The sequence below is a fragment of the Pleurodeles waltl genome, chromosome 7 (genome assembly GCF_031143425.1).
Source record: "Pleurodeles waltl isolate 20211129_DDA chromosome 7, aPleWal1.hap1.20221129, whole genome shotgun sequence".
Classification (NCBI taxonomy): domain Eukaryota; kingdom Metazoa; phylum Chordata; class Amphibia; order Caudata; family Salamandridae; genus Pleurodeles; species Pleurodeles waltl.
Window position 1 is genome coordinate 855,798,249 of NC_090446.1, and position 24,086 is coordinate 855,822,334.

Here is a 24,086-nt window from a genome sequence, read left to right on the forward strand (position 1 = left end):
GTTTCCTCATTGTAACCAACAGCGGAGAAACTGATTCGTAGGTTGAAAAACTACACGATGTAGCGTAAAGTTTAGTAAAATAATTCACCCAACTTTCAGGTTGGATATGATTACTTATACTGCTCTTGCCCCCTCTTTGTCTATTGGACAATAGATTCCAGAATGTCATGTTATCATTGAGTTTGGTTGTTTCAAGCAAATTTTGCCAAATTGAATCTTCCCAATTTTTCTTTGCTTGTTTTGTGATCTTCTTATAAGCATGTTTAGCTGATTGTATTGCCCCCTGGGAACAGGTCATAATAGCTGTTTTTAATGCTGACTTAGTCTTTGAACACTCCTTATTGAACCACACATTATTCTTAGAGTTACCCTCAAAATGCTTAATGGAGGTCTTAATGTGAAAAAAGCTCTGCAATTTCTTCAACATATCTTAATGGATACTAAGAATGGGGATGGTGTTGACCTCATACTCTTCATAAACAGCCATTACATCAACAAACAATTGATAAATCCCACTTATCAGGTAGGGATTAGACAACACTTTTGGCCAACAGACCCGAGTATAACTATTGTCCAACAGTGGAGCTGGAACCACAGTGCGATAGTCATTCTGTGCTCTCCTAAATACATCCCTATGTCAGGTGAGAAGCAACGGGTTATGATTGCTCTCATAACGGGGATCCACCTTCATATCTTTTAGAGAAGGCCATAACCTAACATCCACTAAGAAGTAATCAATTACACTAGTCGACGTACCTCGTTTAAATGTGGGCGCGGTGCTCAAATCGGAAGGAGTACGGCTATTACAGGCCCTAAGACCATATTTAAAAGATAAAGATGCCAACTGAGAAGCAACACAGTAACGAGTACATTTTTGTTTATTCATTAAATGTGGACTACCCCAAAGTTCATCTTCTTCATCCATTAGGCCACTGTTCAAGCAAGGGTTCAAAAGTACAGTTCATATCTCCTAAAGATGTCAGTTTCATCTGCCTACAGTGCTGGGAACTATGTGTTTTGTGCTGTTCAAGAAGACAAACCACTTCGACACCGCCAACAATGCCACTGGCCTGCACTGTGACCTGCCAACGCCTCATCGAGCCGCACTGCCCCGCTTCACACCGCAACCCTGGTCTCACTGATACCACCATCTGACGCTGCCATCAAGCAGATGCTTGCACCGTGACCTGTGGGCCCCGCACTCCAGCATCACCTTGCTCACATTGCAGCCTGCACTGCGGCCTGTGGATGCCACTTGTGAGGTACACGAAGCACCATCCCATCCCGCACCGCAGCCCCGGTCCACCGACACCAGCACCATCAACTCCAGTGTCGTCACTAGGCGCTCCTGTCTGCACCATGACCCATGGATGCTGCACGGAGCCCGTCCCTCGCGGCACCTCTGACTTGGGCCTACCGATGACAGTGCTTCAGCAATGACGACGACGCCTGCACCGTGACCTGATGACACTGCAAATCACAGCTCCCCTCTTCACGCCGCATCCCTGGTCTCACCGATGCTGCTGGACATCATCACCGAGCCGCTGTAGGCACCGCAAGTCGCATTGTCCCGCTTCGCACTGCAGCTCCCATGCCATCCACGTCAGTGCTCCTGACTTCATCAGCCCGGAGTTCGATCCGCAAAGCTGACCTCCGGAACCATCACCACGACTCCAGTGATGCTGCTCTCCGTATCTCATTGCGAGGATCATGATGCCCTGCAATTCCAAAGGTACTGTTTGCGGGTCTTCCTGACACCATAGTTGGCCTGCTACGCCCAGGTGGAGCTACCGACTTCAAGGGACTGTATTTGTAAGCAATTCTTCCAAAATTCATCTCTTTATTACCGTATGTTGGATTTTTCTCATTTTGGTCTTGTTCTACATAGATAAATATTGGCTAGTTTTCTGAAACTGGTGTGGTGTCCTTTTGTAGTGGTTTATCTGATTTATTGTGTGTTATGTGCAAATGCTTTACTCATTGCTTCTGAGATAATCCTGACTGCTCATGCCAAGCTACCAAGTGCGGGCCCATTGGTTATCTGAGCGGGTATCTACCTTATCCTGACTAGAGTGATGGTTGGACACCAATGGGGGCATTGGGCTAAAGGCCCTGCCAGACTTCTGGCCCTGCGGCCAACCCCTGCTATGTACAGCCAAAAGCTTTGCTCAGGGGGTAATTTGGTGAATATGGTAAAAAAAGCAGAAATTCACATAAATAAACAAAAAGGAGGTTATAGTTAGGGTTTGAAATAATGCATTTAACATCCAAAAACTGAAGTTCACCAGTTATAATTTACTGAGCTAATTATGCCCCCGCCATGTGCTACATATAACCTCACATATTACATCACTTGTGACATGTTAAAAGACATAATTGATTAAATAATTGATGACACCTTAAATGACATCATTGAATACATCACAGATGACCTCATCTAATGGATATGAAAGCTTGCTACAAGAGTGTCATACTAGAAGGTAAACAGTTAAGTACACATAGACCCAATTTTCCATAAAATCTGTAGTACTAATGAATGCAACATCTTGCAACAAGCAGAATATGAACCATATCTATGAAATCAAACACATTAAGTAGATGTATGCTCTTTTTTCTATTGGTATTGAGGTGTGTAAAACATAATGGCCCTGTAGACATTAATGAGATTAGCAATTTATTAAACCTTGGATACCATTCAAAAACAGTGTTTTGTCATTAATTACCTTAATTGGATGTTAAATAACTCATCACACATAGATTTTAAGCGAACAGCTTCAGTGCTATGCGTCGACCAATAATAAGGCATGCACAACAAGTCCCTATGGACTACCCTTTTTAGTATGTAAAAGTACTTTACACATACTCCTGAAATTAGCAGAACGGTACATACTATTTTAACAATCATTCTGCCACTTGAACAATCTCTGAGTCACCAATATGTTATACAGTCTGCAATAATGTATAATACCTCAGAATTTTCTCTGAACTTATGGAAATAAATGTATAAACTTCGTAAATCTCCAGTTAATATCAAATGTGTTCATTGCTCTACATGTGAACTCTTTAACATTATTATATGTACAGGAATCCACAGGTGAATAATGTATTTCAGGGAGAAGATTTAGTTTTTCACATTTTCTTCAACTGCCTGTTTGAAACAAATGTCTGCAACTAGATGTGCCCAGTTTCTACCTTGTTACTGCTTGCACTTAAAATTTCAGTGGTAGTTTGTGTGCACCATTTTACTTTTATAATACTGAATTAGACTTGTTTCCAGTCCTTCACTGTTTCTGATAACGTCCATCTATATATCTTCATGGACCCTTTATTATATACTTTGGGGCATATTTACAAGCCCTTTGCACCTTCTTGAGCCACATTAGCATGATTTTGTTAGGCTAATGTGTTAGGTAGAAATTTCTGAAACTCCATATTTACAAAGTGGTGCAATGTTTGCATTGCGCCACTTTGTTATCCCTTGCACCACATTATGCCTGTGCCAGGCATGTGTGCAAGGGGGGGCGTTCTGGGGCTGGGAGACCCTAACAAATGGCACAGTGAAATCTACAAGATTTCATTGCTTAATTTTTGCATCATTTTTAATGCCTGCTCAGAGTAGGCATTAAAATGACACACCCATTATATTCAATGAGCCTTCCTCTGCTTTGCTGCACTAGCATCATCATTTTTGACGCTAGTGGAGCAAAGTGTCACAATAGCGTAAAAAATGTTGACACTATTGTGCTAACGACCATCATGATGCATCGTATTGTAATTCCGGCACAACCATGGTGTTGTTAGGTGTCAGTGGGGTGCACAAGAAATGTGGTGCATCATCTATGATGTACTTCTTTCTTGTAAATGTGCCCCATAGTTTAAAAAAAATGTATCAAGCTGTTTCTAGAGCTTTTAGAAGAGCAGTAGCTTGGATGATATAATCAGGGTTATCATCAATGATGTCATGTAACATGTCATTTGTGATGCACTATAAGAGGTCATAAGTAGAGCTTGGTGGAAGCAGTAGATATATTTAGCTTAGTAAACTATAAATGGTGAATTTCAATTGTTTCGTATAGAATGATAATTTTTTGTATTATTTCAAAAACTAAATATAGTGTGACTTTTGATTTATTCCTATGGGAATTTTAAGAATCATTTTACAAAACAACAGCTGTACAGAATTACACCAGATCTGACAGAAAGGTAGATCTTTATTGGAGAAGCATATTTTGTCATTTGGTGTAAATCTGTTTAGTAGTTTTTGAGACATTAAGGTTTAAAGTTAGTGACATCTAGGGAGCTAGTTCAGCTGGAGTACTGTGGTTCTTCTGTGATACCATCAATTAAAGAAAAAGCTACTGGATTTATTTTTTCCCATTGTCCACTTTGGTGCCACAGGACTGACTGATCCTGCAGTACTGAGGAATTTGCTTGGCTGGCTGCAACATCCACAGAAATGTTGCAGCTGCCATTACAGGACATGGGAAGTCTGTCCCCTTGGGAGCAGTGGGTCAAAGCAAAAAACTCATGCCAGAGGGGCTCAGGGTACTCCTGCAAGACCCCGGAAAGCTCCATTAAGATGCAACAGGTCTCTTGCTGGACCCAACAAGGCCCTCCTCTATGGTTCTGAGGGAGTACTGTGGTACCACCAAATAAAATTATGATTAGGTGTCTAAGTGGCGTTGAGTAACCCTGTGGGCCAGTAATGTGGTATTTGATACTCGCAGGGGACCGGGCAAAAGGGCTGCTACTAACCCCACACCTTGTATGGCGTTCGGAAATATGCACAGGGACTCCAGGAGGTTGGGCACTGGGCCTGTGGCAAGGCTCTGCAGCCAATCCTACACCGAGCTTGGCCTTCAGTCACACTTGGCAGGTGGCTGGCTGGCTGTGAGTGTTGGACGCAGGCCTGGTTGCTGTGGCAAATCCCATGCCACACACTGCCAAAGGTCAAGAGGATTGGGGGGTTTGGCCTCCTGCATGGGGTTGGACGCAGGGTCTGGATGCAGGTAAATCCCTGTGTCCAGTTCTCTACTGCACACAGTCCAAAGTTATGCTCAGTGAGGAAGTTAGATAAACATAATCAAAATACCCCAGAAAGTTATTGTAAAAACATAGTTGAATGCCACTTATTGTTAGGTTTGTGACAATGTCACACTTTAGGTAAAACAAACCTTAGACATTTATTGAAAAGAACAAAGGTTAAAATAAGTTATAGTTAGGTATGGTGATCTTTCATGCCCAATTTCTTGACTGTGTCATGGGTAGATATTAAAGAGTAGCAACCCTTTTTTGAAGGACTGAGATACCTCTACTATGGGCTGTAGCCAAAGTAACTATTTCCCTGAACTAACCCTAATAACCAATGTTTCATCAATATTCATACTCTTCTTCCATTCCTGCTTTAGCATATTCAAACTGGAAACATTTAAAAAAACATTCCATGTTCATTATAGAAACAGTTGCTGTTTTAAAATGTTTTCTGTATAGGAAGACAGAAGGGGGGTAAAATGCAGAAGTCCCCTGGGCTGTTTCCTGCTCTTCTGAAGTCAAAATGTTATCACAATGGAAGCTGAACGTCAGGAACAGGTTTTCCCTGGAAGAATCAGGGCCTGATTTAGGTCTTGACGGTGTTACTGCCAAGCTGCCTTGGCGAGAAGACTGTCACATCAACAGTGTTCCGCCCACAGTAACTAAATGTTACAGCTCTGCAAGCGGTGCACTGTGAGGGTTTTCTGACAGAGTGAGATGGCAATGTGAACCAATGAACTTTGTACAATGGTAGGGGCTATGGAATAGAGGTAAGTGACACACACTCTGTAACTTAGCAATAGGTGTCCCCTTGCACTACTCACAACACAACATGCCACTTCACACCATCATCCATTACAAGTCCAATACAACCCGTACATGCTGAAAACATACATTGACATATATCCATGACACAACACACATCCCATTGACACTGCGCCGACACATGACACAACCACAATAACCAACAAAACTACACACTCAGCTACATAAACACACTCACACAAAGGCACAACTGCACACATCACAGCAATGTCAGTTACAAACCAACAATACTTACCTGAAGATGTCACACAGCAACACAACATGCAGAACAACATCAGTCCCACATGCAAGTGACACACATATAGACACAACCACATCACCCATTCCATCTCTCTCCATCTCAACCAGCCAATCCACACACGCACACACACCTACTGACTCACATACACAACAGATAGCACAAACCTACCAGTACAGATCCCCTTGCAATGTGCACACATGAACACTGTTGTCAAGTGTGAGCGTTCCATCATTGTGGTGCCAGCATTCATTTTGCAATGAATGATGACACCACAATGACAGTTGTGTATGTGTGTGCTTTGCATGTTGTGCCAATGTGTCTGAGCCATGTGTGACACAATTGTCTCCACGACATGTGCATGTCACAATGAATTTAAATAATGACTGTGACATTAATATTCCTAGAGTGGTCTCGACTTCCCTGCAGTGCCCACCCAACGTACCCTGGCAATGTGGCATCCCTAGCTTCGAGTCTGACGATGGGGATGTTGTGTTTTCTACGTGGGTCGGTGGCCGCAGTGACAACAGGTGTTGTCCAGTCATGTCCAGTCAAAGGCAGAGGGTGGAATTGTGCCCCCCTATTTTGGCCAAATCAGAAGTGGAGGTCGGATGCCACATTTTGCTTGATGGAAAGGCACATCCATATCTGCATGGTAAGAAGGGGTGCCACCAGCAGCCAATTTTCCCTATGGCACAATTGACATGGGGGTGTTTCTTGGTGGAGGCGGCGGTTCAAATGCATATTTTCACCTATGGGACTGCCGACATCTAAATAGGGCAGGTGGACCGCCACAGCGGCAGATGGTTTTTCAGTCAAAAAGTTGACAGCGGGACCAGTACCACCCAGATCTAAACCAGGCCCTCAGCTATAATCTCAACTCAGGAGATGATATTTGGTCAGTGGTTTGAGACTGCAATTGAAATCCCAATTAATACAGGAATTTCTGAATAGGAAATGAGTGCTGAAGTGCCTCTTTCAAGTCTCCTACTATTTGTAATCGGGAATGAATCACACAAATCCTTTACTGAGACTGTGATTTTCTGATTCAGAGGCTTTGCGACTACAAAAGAACTTTGGAGATTAGGCCCCACATCCATAATATGAGCAGCAGAGATTATTACCAGTACCATTGCATTAGGAATTTATCCTTCTCACTTTTACACGTGCTTGCTATGTCCTACACTGAAGATTTTGGCCCTCATTATGTCCCTGGAGGTCTTGTGACCGCCAGGGATAATGTGCTGGTATGACAGCCAACAGGCTGGCGATACTTACCGACACATTATGAGATTGGTGGGTTGGCTGCAGCCAACCCGCCACTTCTCCACTCATACTGCCATGGTGGTATGAGCCGCTGGGCCAGAGATCTCTATCTCCAGCCTGGCAGCTGGCATAGTACTGCCCATGGCATTATGAGCCGGCGTACCACCATGATTTTCGTGGCGTTAGCAATGCCATGAAAACCATGGCGGGGGGCCCTACCGGTGACAGGGAATTGCTTCCCTGTCACTGGTAGGCAGCTCCCACACACCCCCAGCACTCACCTGATGCCCCCCCACTCCCGCTTCATCCAAACTCACCCCCTCCCGATACACATACTAAGCCCCCACCCCCTTCTGATCCACTCACTCACCCCCATACACGCACACACCACACAACTGACCCCATCCCCCACAGCCACACATTACACCCCCACCTCCACCACAGTCACAGCACTCCTAACCACACACCCCCTCCCCATACACGCACACAGACACCCACACGCACCAATAATACAACCATTCACTCACACTGACATACACACATTTATTCACACACTGACATACACGTATTAATTCATGCATACTTCCAGACATGCTCACACACATTCTTACACACAATCACACTGACGTGCAGACACGCACTCACTTCACCATTCTTACACGCATTCACTCACACGCATAGACCCACGCAAACAACACACATAGACACATTCACACACACCCTCAGACATTCATGCACAAAGTAAGACACACACACACAAAACCCCAACCTCCCACCCAACTCCCCTGGTGGAAGCCCAACTTACCTTGGGTGAGGAGGTTTTCCAGCAGGGAACGGAAAGGAGTGCTGCTACTGCCAGCAGCACCCCACCTGCAGAACACAGCTAGGCCATATTATGGTCATAATACGGCTGGCGGTGTTCTACTGGTGTGGCAGTGCTGGTGGTAGCAGCGCTAGCTTACCAGTGTCCACCACCATGAGCATTGCCGGATTTCTGCCCTTCTTGTGGCCGAAGTCAGGCAGTGCTCATAATATGGTAGACAGATGGTAGCCGCGGTGGCGGTATGTCGGCAGCCATCACCGTGGCAGTAGGCGGTATGTACCACCGATGTTAAAATGAGGGCCTTTGTTTTAAAAGTTCATTGTTTTTTATTGACAAAGACCCTGATCTCATATTGAATAGTCAAACAGCATGTTGATCAAATATAGCAAATTTTCCAGGAAAAGTATTTCAGTGGAAGACTTTGAATGTCCCATAAGGCATTTCTCTGTTGTGCAGAACATTTATTCACCTTTGGAACCTCCTAGCAGTGTAAGCCATTACTTATAGCCAGAAAACTACTGCTTGACACAGATCTGTTAATATTGCTTGCATTTTTAAAAAGAGCAACCTTACCACTTAATGTTTCTTCTGCGTATGTTTGAACTCTCACACATCCCAGTATCGCACTTTCCTAGTTCATTGACAAGCATTGTGCATTCTAGAAGAGCTTCTATACTCCAAAACCCAGAATTGTGTACTATAGCTCTGCAATATTTTAGCTTCAAACATTATTTTAATTTTTAAATTAACTGGCTGGTTTATTAGCAATTCAATAACTCATTGAATCGTAGGATTTACTTGGATTCAGGAAACTTGCTTCTGAAGTATGCCTTAATCTTAGTTGGTTTCTTTTGTGTCATCAGTGTCATCTGGGGAATGATGTAACAGTATAAAAGCTTGAGCCAACATCGAAATACAGGTCTTAGCAAAGAGGATAGTTTTTCTCTCCATTGAATGGACACTTTAAGGTTTGGTGATTTAAAAAAAAAAAAAAAAACAGTGTTCTATCTTAGTCTTTACGGCTAGTGAAGCCTGACCCTAGCATCAGTTCTGAGTCAGAACCAGTATTCACATCTGTTACAGGTATTTCCAGTGATTTAAGTGCGAAACAAGCACAGTTACATTGCTGAGTGGCAGGAGCTATATTAAAAAATATAAATTTATGGGGCTCATTACGAGTTTGGCGGTCAGACGAGCCGACTGTCAAACTCGTGGGGATGAGGCTGCCATCAGCCCGGCTGCATCACCACCACTGTATTACGATGATCCCATCGGGCTGACCGGTGGGAACATCGCATTACAACATTCCTGTCTGTCATCCTGGTCATACTTAAGGGAGCCAAAGCCAATACCGTAGCTCCACAACACCCTCGGAATGCACAGGGGGCACCTGCCCTGCCCATGCCATGGGCCCATGGGGCATGGGCAGGGCTTGGGCCCCCCTCTGGCTCCCACTACTATGTTTCTGCCAGCCTTTCCCTGGTGGGATCCTCGCCATGGAAAGGCTGGCAGAAACAGGAGTGGTGATCGGCAAGATGGCGCTGAGTACAGTGCAAACGTGGCTGACCATGAGTCCATGCGCTGTCAGTCCGTCGAGAACCTTGTTCCTGGCAGTGACAATCCCCTTGTGGTTTGACTGGCAGTCGGACCACAAGGAGTGCGGCGGGCCGATCGCCACCGTGAGTATGGCGGTCATTGGACTGCCAGACTCATAATGAGGCCCTATGCCTGAAGATGACTTTAGCATGCTCCTGTCCAAGTATTAAGAAAGGAAATAGGTCACAGCATATCCTAAGGATTGTGCAGAAAACAAAAATGATGCTGGTCAAAAAACAGCAGATTGGTGGGTAAAAGTGCAAGTGTAAGAGTTAGTGTGGCCAAGGAAAAAGATGCACAGGGGGTCACGAATATGACATGGGTTATTTAACCCCTTCAACTACCTCCCTGGTGCGGGTCACGACCAGTGGCCGACACCAGAGAGGGGGTTCGAAAAACCTCGGGTGCAGATTTTCTTTTTTTTTTTTTTTTTTTTTCTGGGAGACACGGAAGAGCTTCTGTGTCTCCTCCCACCCCCCGCCCGCCCCTTTGTGACGGCAGCCAGCCGCAAGGCCTTCCCCACGTTCGGGAAGGCCTCGTATGAAAGGGGAGACTCTCCCCTTTCATACGAGGCCTCCCTGAACGCGTTCCTGAAGCACAGCTGCGATCGAGGGCCAGGAAACGCCACTAGACACCAGGGATTTCACTTGGGGGAGTCGGCCCCCCTAGGAAAATGGGCCGCCCCCCCGGGCCATATTTTTTTATGCAAATGTTTGGGCCCCTGGGGGGGCACGATTACAAGCGATCGCGCCAACCCCAGGGGCAATTTTATTCCCTGGGAGACACGGAAGAGCTTCCGTGTCTCCCCCCGCCCCCCCGCCCGCCCCTTTGTGATGGCAGCCAGCCGCAAGGCCTTCCCCACGTTCGGGAAGGCTTCGTATGAAAGGGGAGACTCTCCCCTTTCATACGAGGCCTTCCTGAACGCGTTCCTGAAGCACACAAGCGATCGCGCCACCCCAGGGGCAATTTCTTTCCCTGGGAGACACGGAAGAGCTTCCGTGTCTCCCCCACCACCCCCCACCCCCCCTTTGTGATGGCAGCCAGCCGCAAGGCCTTCCCCACGTTCGGGAAGGCCTCGTATAAAAGGGGAGACTCTCCCCTTTCATACGAGGCCTCCCTGAACACGTTCCTGAAGCACAGCTGCGATCGAGGGCGAGGAAACGCCACTAGACACCAGGGATTTCACTTGGGGGGGTCGGCCCCCCTAGGAAAATGGGCCCCCTGGCCATATTTTTTTATGTAAATGTTTGGGCCCCTGGGGGGGCACGATTACAAGCGATCGCGCCAACCCCAGGGGCAATTTTATTCCCTGGGAGACACGGAAGAGCTTCCGTGTCTCCCCCCGCCCCCCCGCCCGCCCCTTTGTGATGGCAGCCAGCCGCAAGGCCTTCCCCACGTTCGGGAAGGCTTCGTATGAAAGGGGAGACTCTCCCCTTTCATACGAGGCCTTCCTGAACGCGTTCCTGAAGCACAGCTGCGATCGAGGGCCAGGAAACGCCACTAGACACCAGGGATTTCACTTGGGGGGGTCAGCCCCCCTAGGAAAACGGGTCGCCACCCCCCCGGGCCACATTTTTTTATGTAAATGTTTGGGCCCCTGGGGAGGCACAATCACAAGCGATCGCGCCACCCCCAGGGGCAAATTTTTTTTAAAAACTAAATTGACAGGGGGTTGCCCGTTGGCAGGGCGACCCCCTGTGGGGCCATATTTTTACATTTCAATTTCGGGGCCCCCTGGGGGGGCGCGATTGCGCCACCCCCAGGGGCTAATTAAAAAAAATATATAACGAATATATGTGGGGGCAATTTTATTTTTAGTAGTTGTAGGGTTTCCCTGAGGGCCATTTTGGCCCCCAAGGAAACCCTACAACTACCAACAAAAAAAATACAGATCTATCTATATATATATGTATATATATGTGTATATATATATATATATATATTTATATATATATATATATATGTATATCAATCCATGTAGGTAGATATGTCTATCTACATGGATATATCTATATATAGATCTATACATATATATATATATATATATATATATATATATATATATATATATAGAGAGAGAGAGAGAGAGAGAGATATGTCCATGTAAATAGATATATCTATATAGAGATCTATAGATATATAGGTATATATATATATCACTTTTGTCAGTGCATGTGTGGTTTCCCTGGGGGCTGCAATCGGCCCCCAGGAAAACCAGACCCACATATAAAAGTGATCAATATAAATATCTTATATATATATATATATATATATTTGCCGCCAGTTGTCTTGCAGTTGCAGCTTGCGTCTTCAACGCAGTGCACATACTTCAACTGACGCATTTCAACTGTAGCTTTTAGGCAGCAATAAAGAAGTCAAGCAAGTCTTGTGATTATGTTTCTGCTACAAAAGGATCAGACTTTTGTCTAGTGGCAGTTTTAGTGTCATAAAGAAGCGCAGAAGGTTTCTATGACTACTGCAAAGAGCAAATCTGTATTTTATGTAAATAGCTGAGTACATTAGTAAAGTCAGCCACTACCTGCGCTATAATACAAATGAAATGTATGTGCGGGGTGGGGAGTGGCAATGGAGAGATGAAGAGCACGTTTGCTGGGTGGTAATGAGGGAATCCGAGGAGGAGGACATGGGAGTGGGAGCACCAATAAAGATTGTTGGACTGGGCGCAGGAGGTGCTAAAGACTGTGATGAATGGTATGTGACAAGGTGTTTGAGTGTCTTGAAAGAACGTGCTGATTGAGGGAAGAAGCGCAGGTAAGGTGGCCTCTACTGTTGCACGTATCACACACACATACCAGCAATTTTGTGACTGTCTATGTAGGCTAGTGTTTTAGAGCAACAGTTTAGCCAATAGCAGAGATGGCATCTTGATGGATGACTGCTGCTGACGTCACTCTGGTTATAGAGGACAGCTCTGACATAGGATCAGAGACTGAGACAGCAGATACTGAGACAGCATCTGAGGGATAGGACAATGGCGCAGACTCTGGGAGTGATTTTTCAGTTGGAGGAGTGCCATTGGATAACTCCTTCCAGTTAATTGTGAGGGAGGTGATGAGGGCAGTCCTGTTGTCCCTTCGCAAGCACAGTCTGTGCAACAGGGCAATAGTGGGATAGCCCAACCAAGAGAGCAGGTGAATGCGGGGGCAAGCACAGAGAGGGTGCTCTCTTGGGAGCTCCCCAATTTAGTTCAGCCTGAATTCCACTGCCCAAATTGTATTGTGGAGACATCAAAGTTATCTATCGCAAAACAAACTGGTTTTGGTAAGGCAGGTCCTGAGTTTGGCTGCTATATACGGAAACATACTAAACCCAAACATTTCTGGAAACTAGACATCCGGGGGAGTCCACAGAGGTGTGACTTGTGTGTATTCCCCAAAGTTTTCTTACCCAGAATACCCTGCAAAGCTGGAATGTTGAATAAAAACTTTTCTTGTATTTCTGTCACACAAACTACAGGAATATGCTGCGATCCACAAAATTCCTACCACCCAGTGATTCCTCACCTGTCCTGTTAAAACACTACCCCACTTGAGTGCCTATACCTAGTGCCTGCATAAGGAATGGATCACCCCAGGGTCAACAGTTGCCTCATGTAAGTACCAACATTGACTGTTGTGTGATCTATTCCTGTCGCGGGCACTAGGCCTACCCACACATGTGAGGTACAATTTTTATCGGGAGACTTGGGGGAATGCTGGGTGGAAGGACATTTGTGGCTCCTCTCAGATTCCAGAACTTTCTGTCACCGAAATGTGAGGAAAAAGTGTTTTTGTGGCCACATTTTGAGGTTTGCAAAGGATTCTGGGTAACAGAACCTGATCAGAGCCCCACAAGTCACCCCATCTTGGATTCCCCTAGGTGTCTAGTTTTCAAAACTGTGCAGATTTGATAGGTTTCTCTAGGTGCCTGCTGAGCTAGAGGCCAAAATCCACAGCTAGGGACTTTGCAAAAAACAGCTCTGTTTTCTTTGTCAAAATGTGATGTCTCCACGTTGTGTTTTGGGGCATTTCCTGTTGCGGGCACTAGGCCTACCCCCACAAGTGAGGTATCATTTTTATCGGGAGACTTGGGGGAACGCTGGGTGGAAGGAAATTTGTGGCTCCTCTCAGATTCCAGAACTTTCTATCACCGAAATGTGAGGAAAAAGCGTTTTTGTGGCCACATTTTGAGGTTTGCAAAGGATTCTGGGTAACAGAACCTGATCAGAGCCCCACAAGTCAGCCCAGGTGTCTAGTTGTCATAAATGTGCAGGTTTTGTAGGTTTCCCTAGGTGCCGGCTGAGCTAGAGGCCAAAATCTACAGCTAGGCACTTTGCAAAAAACACGTCAGATTTCAATGTAAAAATGTGATGTGTCCATGTTGCCTTTCCTGTCGTGTGCATTAGGCCTACCCACACAAGTGAGGTACCATTTTTATCGGAAGACTTGGGGGAACACAGAATAGGACAACAATTGTTATTGCCTCTTGTCTTTCTCTATATTTCTTCCTTCCAAATGTAAGACAGTGTGCAAAAAAGACGTCTATTTGAGAAATGGCCTGTAATTCACATGCTAGTATGGGCACCCCGGAATTCAGAGATGGGCAAATAACCACTGCTGCTCAATACCTTATCTTATGCCCATTTTGGAAATACAAAGGCCCATATTTATACTTTTTGACGCTAAACTGCGCTAACGCAGTTTAGCGTCAAAAAATTTAGCGCCGTCTAACGCCATTCTGAAGCGCCATGCGGGCGCCGTATTTATGGAATGGCGTTAGCCGGCGCTAGCAGACCGGCGCTGCCTGGTGTGCGTGGAAAAAAACCACGTAGACCAGGCAGCGCCGGCGTAGGGGGAAAATGGCGTTAGGGCGTCTTAAAATGGGGCAAGTCAGGTTGAGGCAAAAAAATCGCCTCAACCCGATTTGCGCCATTTTTTTCGACGCCCAGACGCCATTTAAATGACTCCTGTCTTAGTAAAGACAGGAGTCATGCCCCCTTGCCCAACGGCCATGCCCAGGGGACTTATGTCCCCTTAGCATGGTCATTGGGCATAGTGGCATGTAGGGGGGCACAAATAAGGCCCCCCTATGCCACCAAAAAAAATTAAAAAATATAAAAAATTATACTTACCTGAACTTACCTGAATGTCCCTGGGATGGGTCCCTCCATCCTTGGGTGTCCTCCTGGGGTGGGCAAGGGTGGCAGGGGGGGTCCCTGGGGGCATGGGAGGGCAGCTGTGGGCTCATTTTGAGCCCACAGGCCCCTTAACGCCTACCCTGACCCAGGCGTTAAAAAGTGGCGCAAATGCGGGGTTTTTTGACCCGCCAACTCCCGGGCGTGATTTTTGCCCGGGAGTATAAATACCACGCATTTGCGTCGCCGTCATTTTTTTAGACGGGAACGCCTTCCTTGCATCTCATTAACGCAAGGAAGGCGTTCCCGCAAAAAAATGACGCTATTTGCCCATACTTTGGCGCTAGATGCGTCTAACGCCAAAGTATAAATATGGCGTTAGTTTTGCGCCGAATTTGCGTCGAAAAAAACAACGCTAATTCGGCGCAAACAGAGTATAAATACGGGCCAAAGGTTTTCTTGATACCTATTTTTCACTCTTTATATTTCAGCTAATGAATTGCTGTATACCCGGTATAGAATGAAAACCCATTGCAAGGTGCAGCTCATTTATTGGCTCTGGGTACCTAGGGATCTTCATGAACCTACAAGCCACATATATCCCTGCAACCAGAAGAGTCCAGCACACGTAACAGTGTATTGCTTTAAAAAATCTGACATTGCAGGAAAACGTTACAGAGTAAAACTCTGAGAAAAATGGCAATTTTTTTCAGCTCAATTTCAATATTTTTTTTTCCAGCTGTTATTGTCTGTAGGAAAACCTTGTAGGATCTACACAAATGCACCCTTGCTGAATTCTGAATTTTGTCTACTTTTCAGAAATGCTTAGCTTTCCGGGATCAAGTATTGGTTTCACACCCATTCCTGTCACTAACTGGAAGGAGGCTAAAAGCACCAAAAATAGTAAAAATGGGGTATGTCCCAGTAAAATGCCAAAATTGTGTTGAAAAATGTGGTTTTCTGATTCAAGTCTGCTTGTTCCTAAAAGCTTGGAAGATGGTGATTTTAGCACCATAAACCTTTTGTTGATGCCATTTTCAGGGAACAAAACACAAGCCTTCTTCGTCAGCCCTTTTTTCCAATTTTTTTGAAAAAAACAAAATTTTAGGTGTATTTTAGCTAATTTCTTGGTCTCCTCCAGGGGAACGCAGAAACTCTGGGAACCTTTAGATTCCATATGATGTTGGAAAAAAAGGACGCAAGTTTGGCGTGGATAGCTTATGTGGACAAAAAGTTATGAAGGCCTAAGCTCAAACTACCCCAAATAGCCAAAAAAGTGCTCAGCACTGGATGGGAAAAGGCCCAGCAGCTAAGAGGTTAATAAGGCATAGTACATCTGTTCCTCTCTCTGGGGCATAGAACAATTGTATGCACACAGCCAAACTACTTTTATTTCATATTCAGAGTAAAACTGAAGAAATTACTAGACAGTCTGCAAATCTGCATAATCAATCTGCATTCAGTGTTAAAGTTTGGATGGGTGAAATTCCCTTTCTGGCACCCACTGTACGTGGATATGAAACAGCAAGCAGTTCAGCCTTTTCTGTATCCGCTTATCCCAGATTGATAAAAGGGAGAAATACAAGCAGAATACCCTGCAAAACAATAATTCCTCATTCTGGGAATTTTGAAATGCAAGGAACAATAAATTATTGTGTGATCTCGTGCTGACAGGGGCCATCCATTGCAATTAACATATTGGTAAATATATAGAGTTAATTACAATGCGAGCCCAAGGCAGTGCTGATTCGAGACATTCCCAGCAGGGGATCTTGTGAGGGCACCTGTGTGCCAGATAAACCTAGCTTGAAGGTACTGCACACAGACTAACTATCCAGCTGGGGTTTGGAGTTTAATGTCAGGGGTCCAGTCTATGTATTTACATTGATGCAGCTGGTATTAAGGGAAATAAAACTAAATTAGCCACTCCGGTGCATCCAATGGCCAGGAGCCATCCAACGCATCAGTACTCATGTGCGTTGGACGGCTCCTGGCTGTCCGACCACATGGCACTTGAATCCCTCTCAGGCACCAGAAGGATTTCTTTTAGAAAGAAACAGCCTCAAGGAAATGGGGGAGAGGGTCCCCTTCTCCAGAGGATGTTACTTTTGTATCAGTGAAATGAAGATCAGCGTGCACAGCGCCAACTGGATCATTTCACTATTACTGCCTCGATCCTCAGTGGGCTATCTCAGCCCCATGAGTACCAAGGCAAATGGGAGGGGTATCATTGGAAAGGAAGGAATCTCCCCTTTCCAATGGAACCCGTCCCTAGTGGATCCCTGCTTGGGGATTACCCAGGGAGGGCGATCCCCAAGCAGGGAACCACCCACAAGCCACCATGAAGGGGGAGCGGCCACTTGGGCAAGGACTTTTGTTCCCCCTAATGTTTTAGAGTAAATTCAGGCTTTCTGCCCCCCCTTGGGGGGGGGCAGAAAGCATACTAAGAATAAGGGATGTTTTTTGTTAGTGTGTAGGAGTGGGGGGCTGCCCAAAATGGGCATGCTAGTGCTCCCTCCCTGCATGGCAGATGGAGCAAAAGACCCCATTATGACCCCAGGGGGCAGAAAGCCCATTAGGCACTAGTGATTTTTTTATTATTCACTAAAAAGGTGGGGGCTGCCTAGAATGGGCAGTGCAATGTCCCTGCCCCCCACATAAGAAATCAGCACATTGTTTCTGCCTACTAGTTGCAGGGATTTATTTTAAATCTAGGAGTGGGGGCTGCCTAGAATGGCTATTACAGTAGCCCCACCCCTCCCCACAAAAAAATCAGCACAGTCTTTCTGACCCCCAGGGGGCAGAGAGGGGCCATAGTCTCCCATCTGCTTTCCAGGGGTGCAGAAAGCCCACTAGTCACCAAATAGGCACAAGGGACTTGTTTTTATTCATCCATGGGTGAGGGCTGCCGATAATGGGCATTGAAATGCCCCCCCCCAAAAAAAAAGATCAGCTCAGTCTTTTTGATCTCCCTGTGGGGCAGGAAACCACTAGGTACCAGGAAAAGGTTCTCTCATGTACTGGTGTTAGGCTGGCTGTGTGTGTACAGGCATTTTGCTGGTGGTGTGTGTGGACTTGCACTTGGCTGGCGGTGTCAATGAACTAGCACTTGGCTGGTGGTGTGGCTTGCATGTATCCCCCACCATTTTCTTATCCAGTATCCTGTGCAAACCTCAATTTTAGCTAAAAAGTTACACTTTCCTCATATTTCTGTGTGGGGAAGTTGTGGGATCACCACTCCAGCACCAATTTCCTTCCACCCAGCCTTCCCTTTGGTCTCAGAAGAAAAATGATACTTCACTTTTGTGAGTGCCCAAAGCAGAGTCAGCCTAAAAACATAAAAAATGAAAAACTGAGGGGGAACAAAGTGAGTCAGAAAGGGCAATCTACGTGTTGTGTGGGTGGGCCAAGTGCCTGCAACAGGGAAGGGCCAAAAACATGTATATTGCCCTTTAGGACCCAGTTTGGTTCCCCTCAGTTTTTATTTTATACATGTTTAGGCTAACTCTGCTTTGGGAACCCACACAAGTGAGGCATCATTCTTGTCAGCATATCGTGGGGAACGCTGGGTGGTAGGAAATCTTTGCGTGTGCGGTGCCCAAAGCAGAGTCAGCCTAAAAATGTATACAATGAAAAACTGAGAGGAACCGAAGTGGGTCTAAAGAGGCAATTTACAAGTTTTTGACCCTTCCCTGTCACAGGCGTTTGGCAGAAAATTTGTTCCAGAGGGGTGAAACCACAACGTTTCCACACAAAAATGTGAGGAAAGTGTGACATCTTAGCTAAATTTGAGATTTGCAAGGGATTCTGGGTAAGAAAACATTGGGGGATAAAAAACGGTCACATCTCTCTGCACTCCCCCAGGTATCTAGCTGTCAGAAATGTTTGGGTTTGGTAGGTTCCCTAGATGGCCGCGGAGCCCTTGACCAAAAATGCAGGTGGCCCCCAATCTATAACAAAATGACGTATTTTTGAAAGGGGATATCAGCGTTTTTTTGCCCCGGGCTCGGCGGCCATCTAGGGAAACCTACCAAACCCAGGAGTTTCTGAAAACCAGACACCTGGGGGAGTCCAGGGACGTGTGTTTTGTGTGGATTCCCCAACATTGTCTTACCCAGAATCCTCTGCAAACCTCAAATTTATCTGAAAAATCATACTTTCCTCACATTTCAGTGTGTAATCACTGCACCACCACATATTTCCTACCATCCAGCATTCGCTTCGGCCTCCTGTTAAAAATGATTCCTACTTGTGTGGGTGCACAAAGCAAAGTCAATCTAAAAACATATTAAAAAACTACGTTTAACCACACACTTTGGTGCCCCCTTAATCTCTACATGTTTTTTGTCCTTCCCTGTTGCAGGCACTTGGTCCACCCACACAAATGAGGTATCTTTTTTTATTGGGAGACCAAAGAGGAATGCTGGGGGATAGGACATTTGTGCCTGCACAATGATCCCACACATAAATGTGAGGAAAATGTGATTTTTTTTTAGCTAAATTTGAGGTTTACAGGTTATTTTAGAAAATAAATCTTTGGAAGATTTACACAACCCACACCTCTCTGGACTCCCCAGGGAGTCTAGTTTTCAGAAATGTTTAGGTTTAGTAAGTTTTTACCTAAATGGCTGTCGAGCCTGGGACCAAAAACGCAGGTAACCCCCTTGCAAAACCAGGTTGTTTCGTGATAGATAATTTTGATGTCTCCACAATATGTTTTGGGCTGTTTCCTGTCACAGGCAGTAGGCCTACTCACACAAATGAGGTACAATTTTTATCAGAAAACTTGGGGGAATGCTGAGTGGAAGGAAGCTTGTGGCGCCCCCCCAGAAGCCCGAACTTTGCATCACCGAAATGTGAGGAATTTTAGACACATTTTGAGGTTTGCAAAGGATTTTGGGTGACAGAACCTAGTGAGAGCCCCACAAGTCACCTTATCCTGGGTTCCCGAGGCATTTAGTTTAAAAAAATGTACAGGTTTGATAGGTTTCCCTAGGTGTCAGCTGAGGTAGAGGCAGAAATCCACAACTAGGCACTTTGCTAATAAAGCGTCAGTTTTCAGTGGAAGAATGTGATGTGTCCATGTTGCGCTTTGAGGTGTTTCCTGCCATCGGTACTAGGCCTACCCACACAAATGAGGTACTATTTTTATCTGGAGACTTGGGGCAATGCTGGGTGGAAGGAAGTTTGTGACTCCCTTCAGATTCCAGAACTTTGCATCACCAAGATGTGAGGAAAATGTGTTTTTTAGACATAAGTTGAGGTTTGCAAAGGATTCTGGGTGACAGAACCTGATGACAACCCCACAAGGCACCTCCCCCCCTAAATTCCCCTAGGCGTCTAGTTTTCAAAAATGTACAGGTTTGCTAGGTTTCCCTAGGTGCTGGCTGAGTTAGAGACCTAAATCCACAGCTAGGCACTTTGCAAAAAATGTGTCAGTTTTCAGCGGAAAAATGTGAAGTGTCCACATTGCGTCTCAGGGCTTTGCACAAGCACTAGGCCTACCCACACAAGTGAGGGACCATTTTTATCAGGAACAAGTAATAGCATAAAAGTGTCATTACCAATTGTCTTTCTCTGTATTTGCGCCTCCCTAATGTAAGACAGTGTGTAAGAAAGAAGCCATTTTGAGAAATGCCCTGTAATTCACATGCTAGTATGGTACCCCCAAATTCAGAGAAGTCCAAGTAAAATCCTGAAACTGTGTTGAAACAATTGTTTTTTTCTGCCTTTGCTTGAAAGCTGGCAAGATGGTGATTTTAGCACCACAAACCCTTTGTTGATATCCTTTGCAGAGACAAAAACAGATGCTTTCTTCTGCAGCACTTTTTTCCAATGTTCCTCAAAAAATCCAAATGTAGCTGTATTTTGGCTAATATCTCAGTCCCCTCTAGTGGAGTCCACAAACTCTGGATACTTCTAGAATCCCCAGGATGTTGGAAAAAAGGATGCAATTCGGCATGGACAACTTATGTGGACAAAACATTAAAGGGGTGTAAGCGAAAATTACCTCAAACAGCCAAAAAACAGGCTTAGCACAGGAGGAGAAAAGGGTTAGCAGGGAAAGGGTTAAGATAAATACATTGATCAGCCCTTCACAGTGCTTCAAGAAAGAACTGTAGTCCACCTTCAGAGCATTGGCTGATTCCCAATGCCACTCTCTAGATGGGAAAATGCATAAAATTCCTATGTTTTTTTTTTTACTACGCTGGAATTGAGCCCACCACTAGCTAAGAGAGAATGCTGCATGCATTTGGTGACATCCTAGTTGTTTGAAACCATATTAAACAAAAGCAGCAGTGCATACATGTTAATGCAAGCATCTTTTAGTGTAATTGAATATTGCATACTTACAGCTCCCAAACTTCAGTGGGCAAGCATGTCCATCCATTGGAAAATTTATAAGCAGCATTGGACATGCTGCATTAATTGTGAGCCTAAAACACATGAGAGAACATTTCCTTCTGATTAACGTGAATAAATAACATAGATTAATGGACATTCAGTGATGATCAGGCTTGAACTCACTTCATTGTGTACAGAATGCTTCCATTCTGGGTAATCCTAAGCAGTTTATTGGGGGTAGTCATGGCATGTGATATGGACCTCTTGCCATTGCGGAAGAAGGTGTCTGGAGTCCAGATTTGACTTGCCATTAAGTTGTTCAACTTCAGAATTGATATTGGTCCATGGAACTTCAACCTCTCATCATCCCAGGTCTGACGGAAGAATACATCCAATCTGTATTCCTGTAAAAATACAGTGACAACAGTTCACACATCGAGGTCTTCATCGTTACATTTGTTTGATTGATTCAATGAAGCTTTGTGTCCTTTGTACCAATTTCCCACATTCAAATATCTGCTGAATGTCTGTTTTTCGATAATCCCCTGCCATTAAGTTATGGCTGACTAGTTTATGCCCAAAAACTTCAGAAAGTCATAGTTTCCTATGGGGAAGGACAGCAACTTTTATGAACTGATGGAAAGGACCAAAATTAGGCAAATCCCAGAAACGTGTAGCATTATTAATTTTTTATAGTTATCCATTGTCGGACCACTTTTTGTCGGATCGTTTTTTTTATATTTACATATCCACATATTTTAAGTAGAGGGTAATGGAAGGACATTAGTGTGTTTGGAATTAGGTAACACTACTTTAGACATGAGTAGTTGAGACTTTAAGGTAATTTTAAAAGCCGTAAGAGAGGAGATGGAATGTTGCTCAAATAGAAATCGATTCATGAATTGAAGAACACATATCTTGAATGAGTAGTCATAAACTAGATGGCTAACCATTTCGTCACTTGGGGGCAGACAGGATCTGACTGTACACAAAAGACATAGGAATACGTATAGGAATAAGTTCAGCTGGAGATGATAGGGAGAAAGAAAATAGCTTGGTAAAGTTAATGGAGTGGGAGGTGGGGGACTATGACTGTTGACCCTGGTGCTGGGACTGAACATAGACGTGTTCATGATTTAAGAAGAGTAAAATGCTGCAGAGGCTGAGAGGGTGACACTGAGGGCTTAATTTACTAAGTTTTGGTGCATGTCAGCACCACAAGCCTTTCTGCTGCTCCCTCTGCATCAAAACAAAAAGGCAGGAATGCACGGTATCCATAGGATACGGTGCATTCCTGTCCTTGTTTCCTTCGCCGGCGCACAAATTGCGCCTAACCCCAACACATGTACCCTTGCAACATAAACAATCATTAATGGTATTGTCCTCTTTCTATGTGCTGGTGAATGCAGTACACCACTTAAATGCCACTCCTGAGGTGGCATAGGAATCTGATTCAATCCCAGACTTGTAAATCCGGGAGTGCATAAAATTCAGTTGGATTCCATGGGTGCTGCATGGGAACACCCACAGCAACACCCATGGAACACCCCTTTCAAGCAGTGTTATGTGTGAAAGGGTCCATACATACAAGGCCATGAAATGACATGCAAGGTGACTTTGCGTGGCCTTGTAAATATGGGCCAGAACACTGAGCCACTGGAGCATTAAAATAAAATGATGCTCCGGTGGTGCAGGGTGCCTCTGGAGCCTCGTAAATGAGGCCCTAAGTGAGCGAGTAGTGAGCTAAGAAGGCAGAGTTGTTTCTGTGGGTGCAACCATAGTGGAGGTAAATAGATGTTCAAAATAAGTAAATTAACAGAAGGTAGTGGAGAAATTAGCTTGCTCAAGGCTAGTTTGTAGCCATTCTTGTATTCAGTGGGTTTATAATCTTGAAACTTATGGAGAAAGCATGATGTAATTTCCATCAGCATCTTGATGTTGTTACTTTGTCTGGATCAATTTAATGGTCCTGGCACTAGAGAGCTACTGTCAGAATAGATTCTATATCACGGTGTCAACAAAGTATCTTCTAAATCTGAAATGACCTGCATGAGGCTGGGACTAAGGAGCACACAATTGTAGCGGCCAATGGGTTCTGTAAAAACTCTGAGGGTCTTTAGTAAATAGTATTAAAAATACCCAGGGCCTGATTTAGATCTTTGCAGGGGGAAATACTCCATCACAAACGCAACAGATATTCCGTCCCCTGCATTATGATCCCTTTATATCCTATGGGTATCATAATACACAGACTGGATATCCGTCACATTTGTGACAGAGTATTACATCCTCCCAGATCTACATCAGGCACTAAGGCCCTCATTCTGATTCTGGCGGGCGGCGGAGGCCGCCCGCCAGAATTCAGCCCTCCATAATACCGCTCCGCGGTCAAAGGACCGCGGAGGGTATTATGAGTTTTTCCCTGGGCTGGCGGGCGGTCTCCAAAAGACCGCCCGCCAGCCCAGGGAAAAACTCCCTTCCCACGAGGACGCCGGCTCGTAATCGAGCCGGCGGAGTGGGAAGGTGCGACGGGTGCTACTGCACCCGTCGCGTATTTCACTGTCTGCTACGCAGACAGTTTAATACTAGCGGGCCCTCTTACGGGGGCCCTTGTAGTGCCCATGCCAGGAACAGGATGGCGGTAAGGATTGTCAGAATCCCCTCGAGCTGCGCCGCCTTGGAGGATTCTTAGGGGCAGTGGAAAACCGGCGGGAGACCGCCGGTTTTCCCTTTCTGACCGCGGCCAAAGCGCCGCGGTCAGAATGCCCAAGGGAGCACCGCCGGCCTGTCGGCGGTGCTCCCGCCCCCGTTGGCCCTGGCGGTTCTCT

The 24,086-nt window shown here is 45.3% G+C and overlaps 1 protein-coding gene across 1 annotated transcript in view; it reads right to left on the minus strand.

Moving 5' to 3' along the window:
* LOC138245633 (gamma-aminobutyric acid receptor subunit alpha-6-like) overlaps positions 1–24,086 on the minus strand; it is a 288,378-nt gene that overhangs the window by 237,426 nt on the left and 26,866 nt on the right. The window contains exons 4-5 of the mRNA XM_069199369.1: positions 21,442–21,662; positions 21,268–21,350 (exon numbers count right to left, since the gene is read on the minus strand). Coding sequence (XP_069055470.1) covers positions 21,268–21,350; positions 21,442–21,662 — 304 coding nt within the window. The remainder of the gene's footprint in view (positions 1–21,267; positions 21,351–21,441; positions 21,663–24,086) is intronic.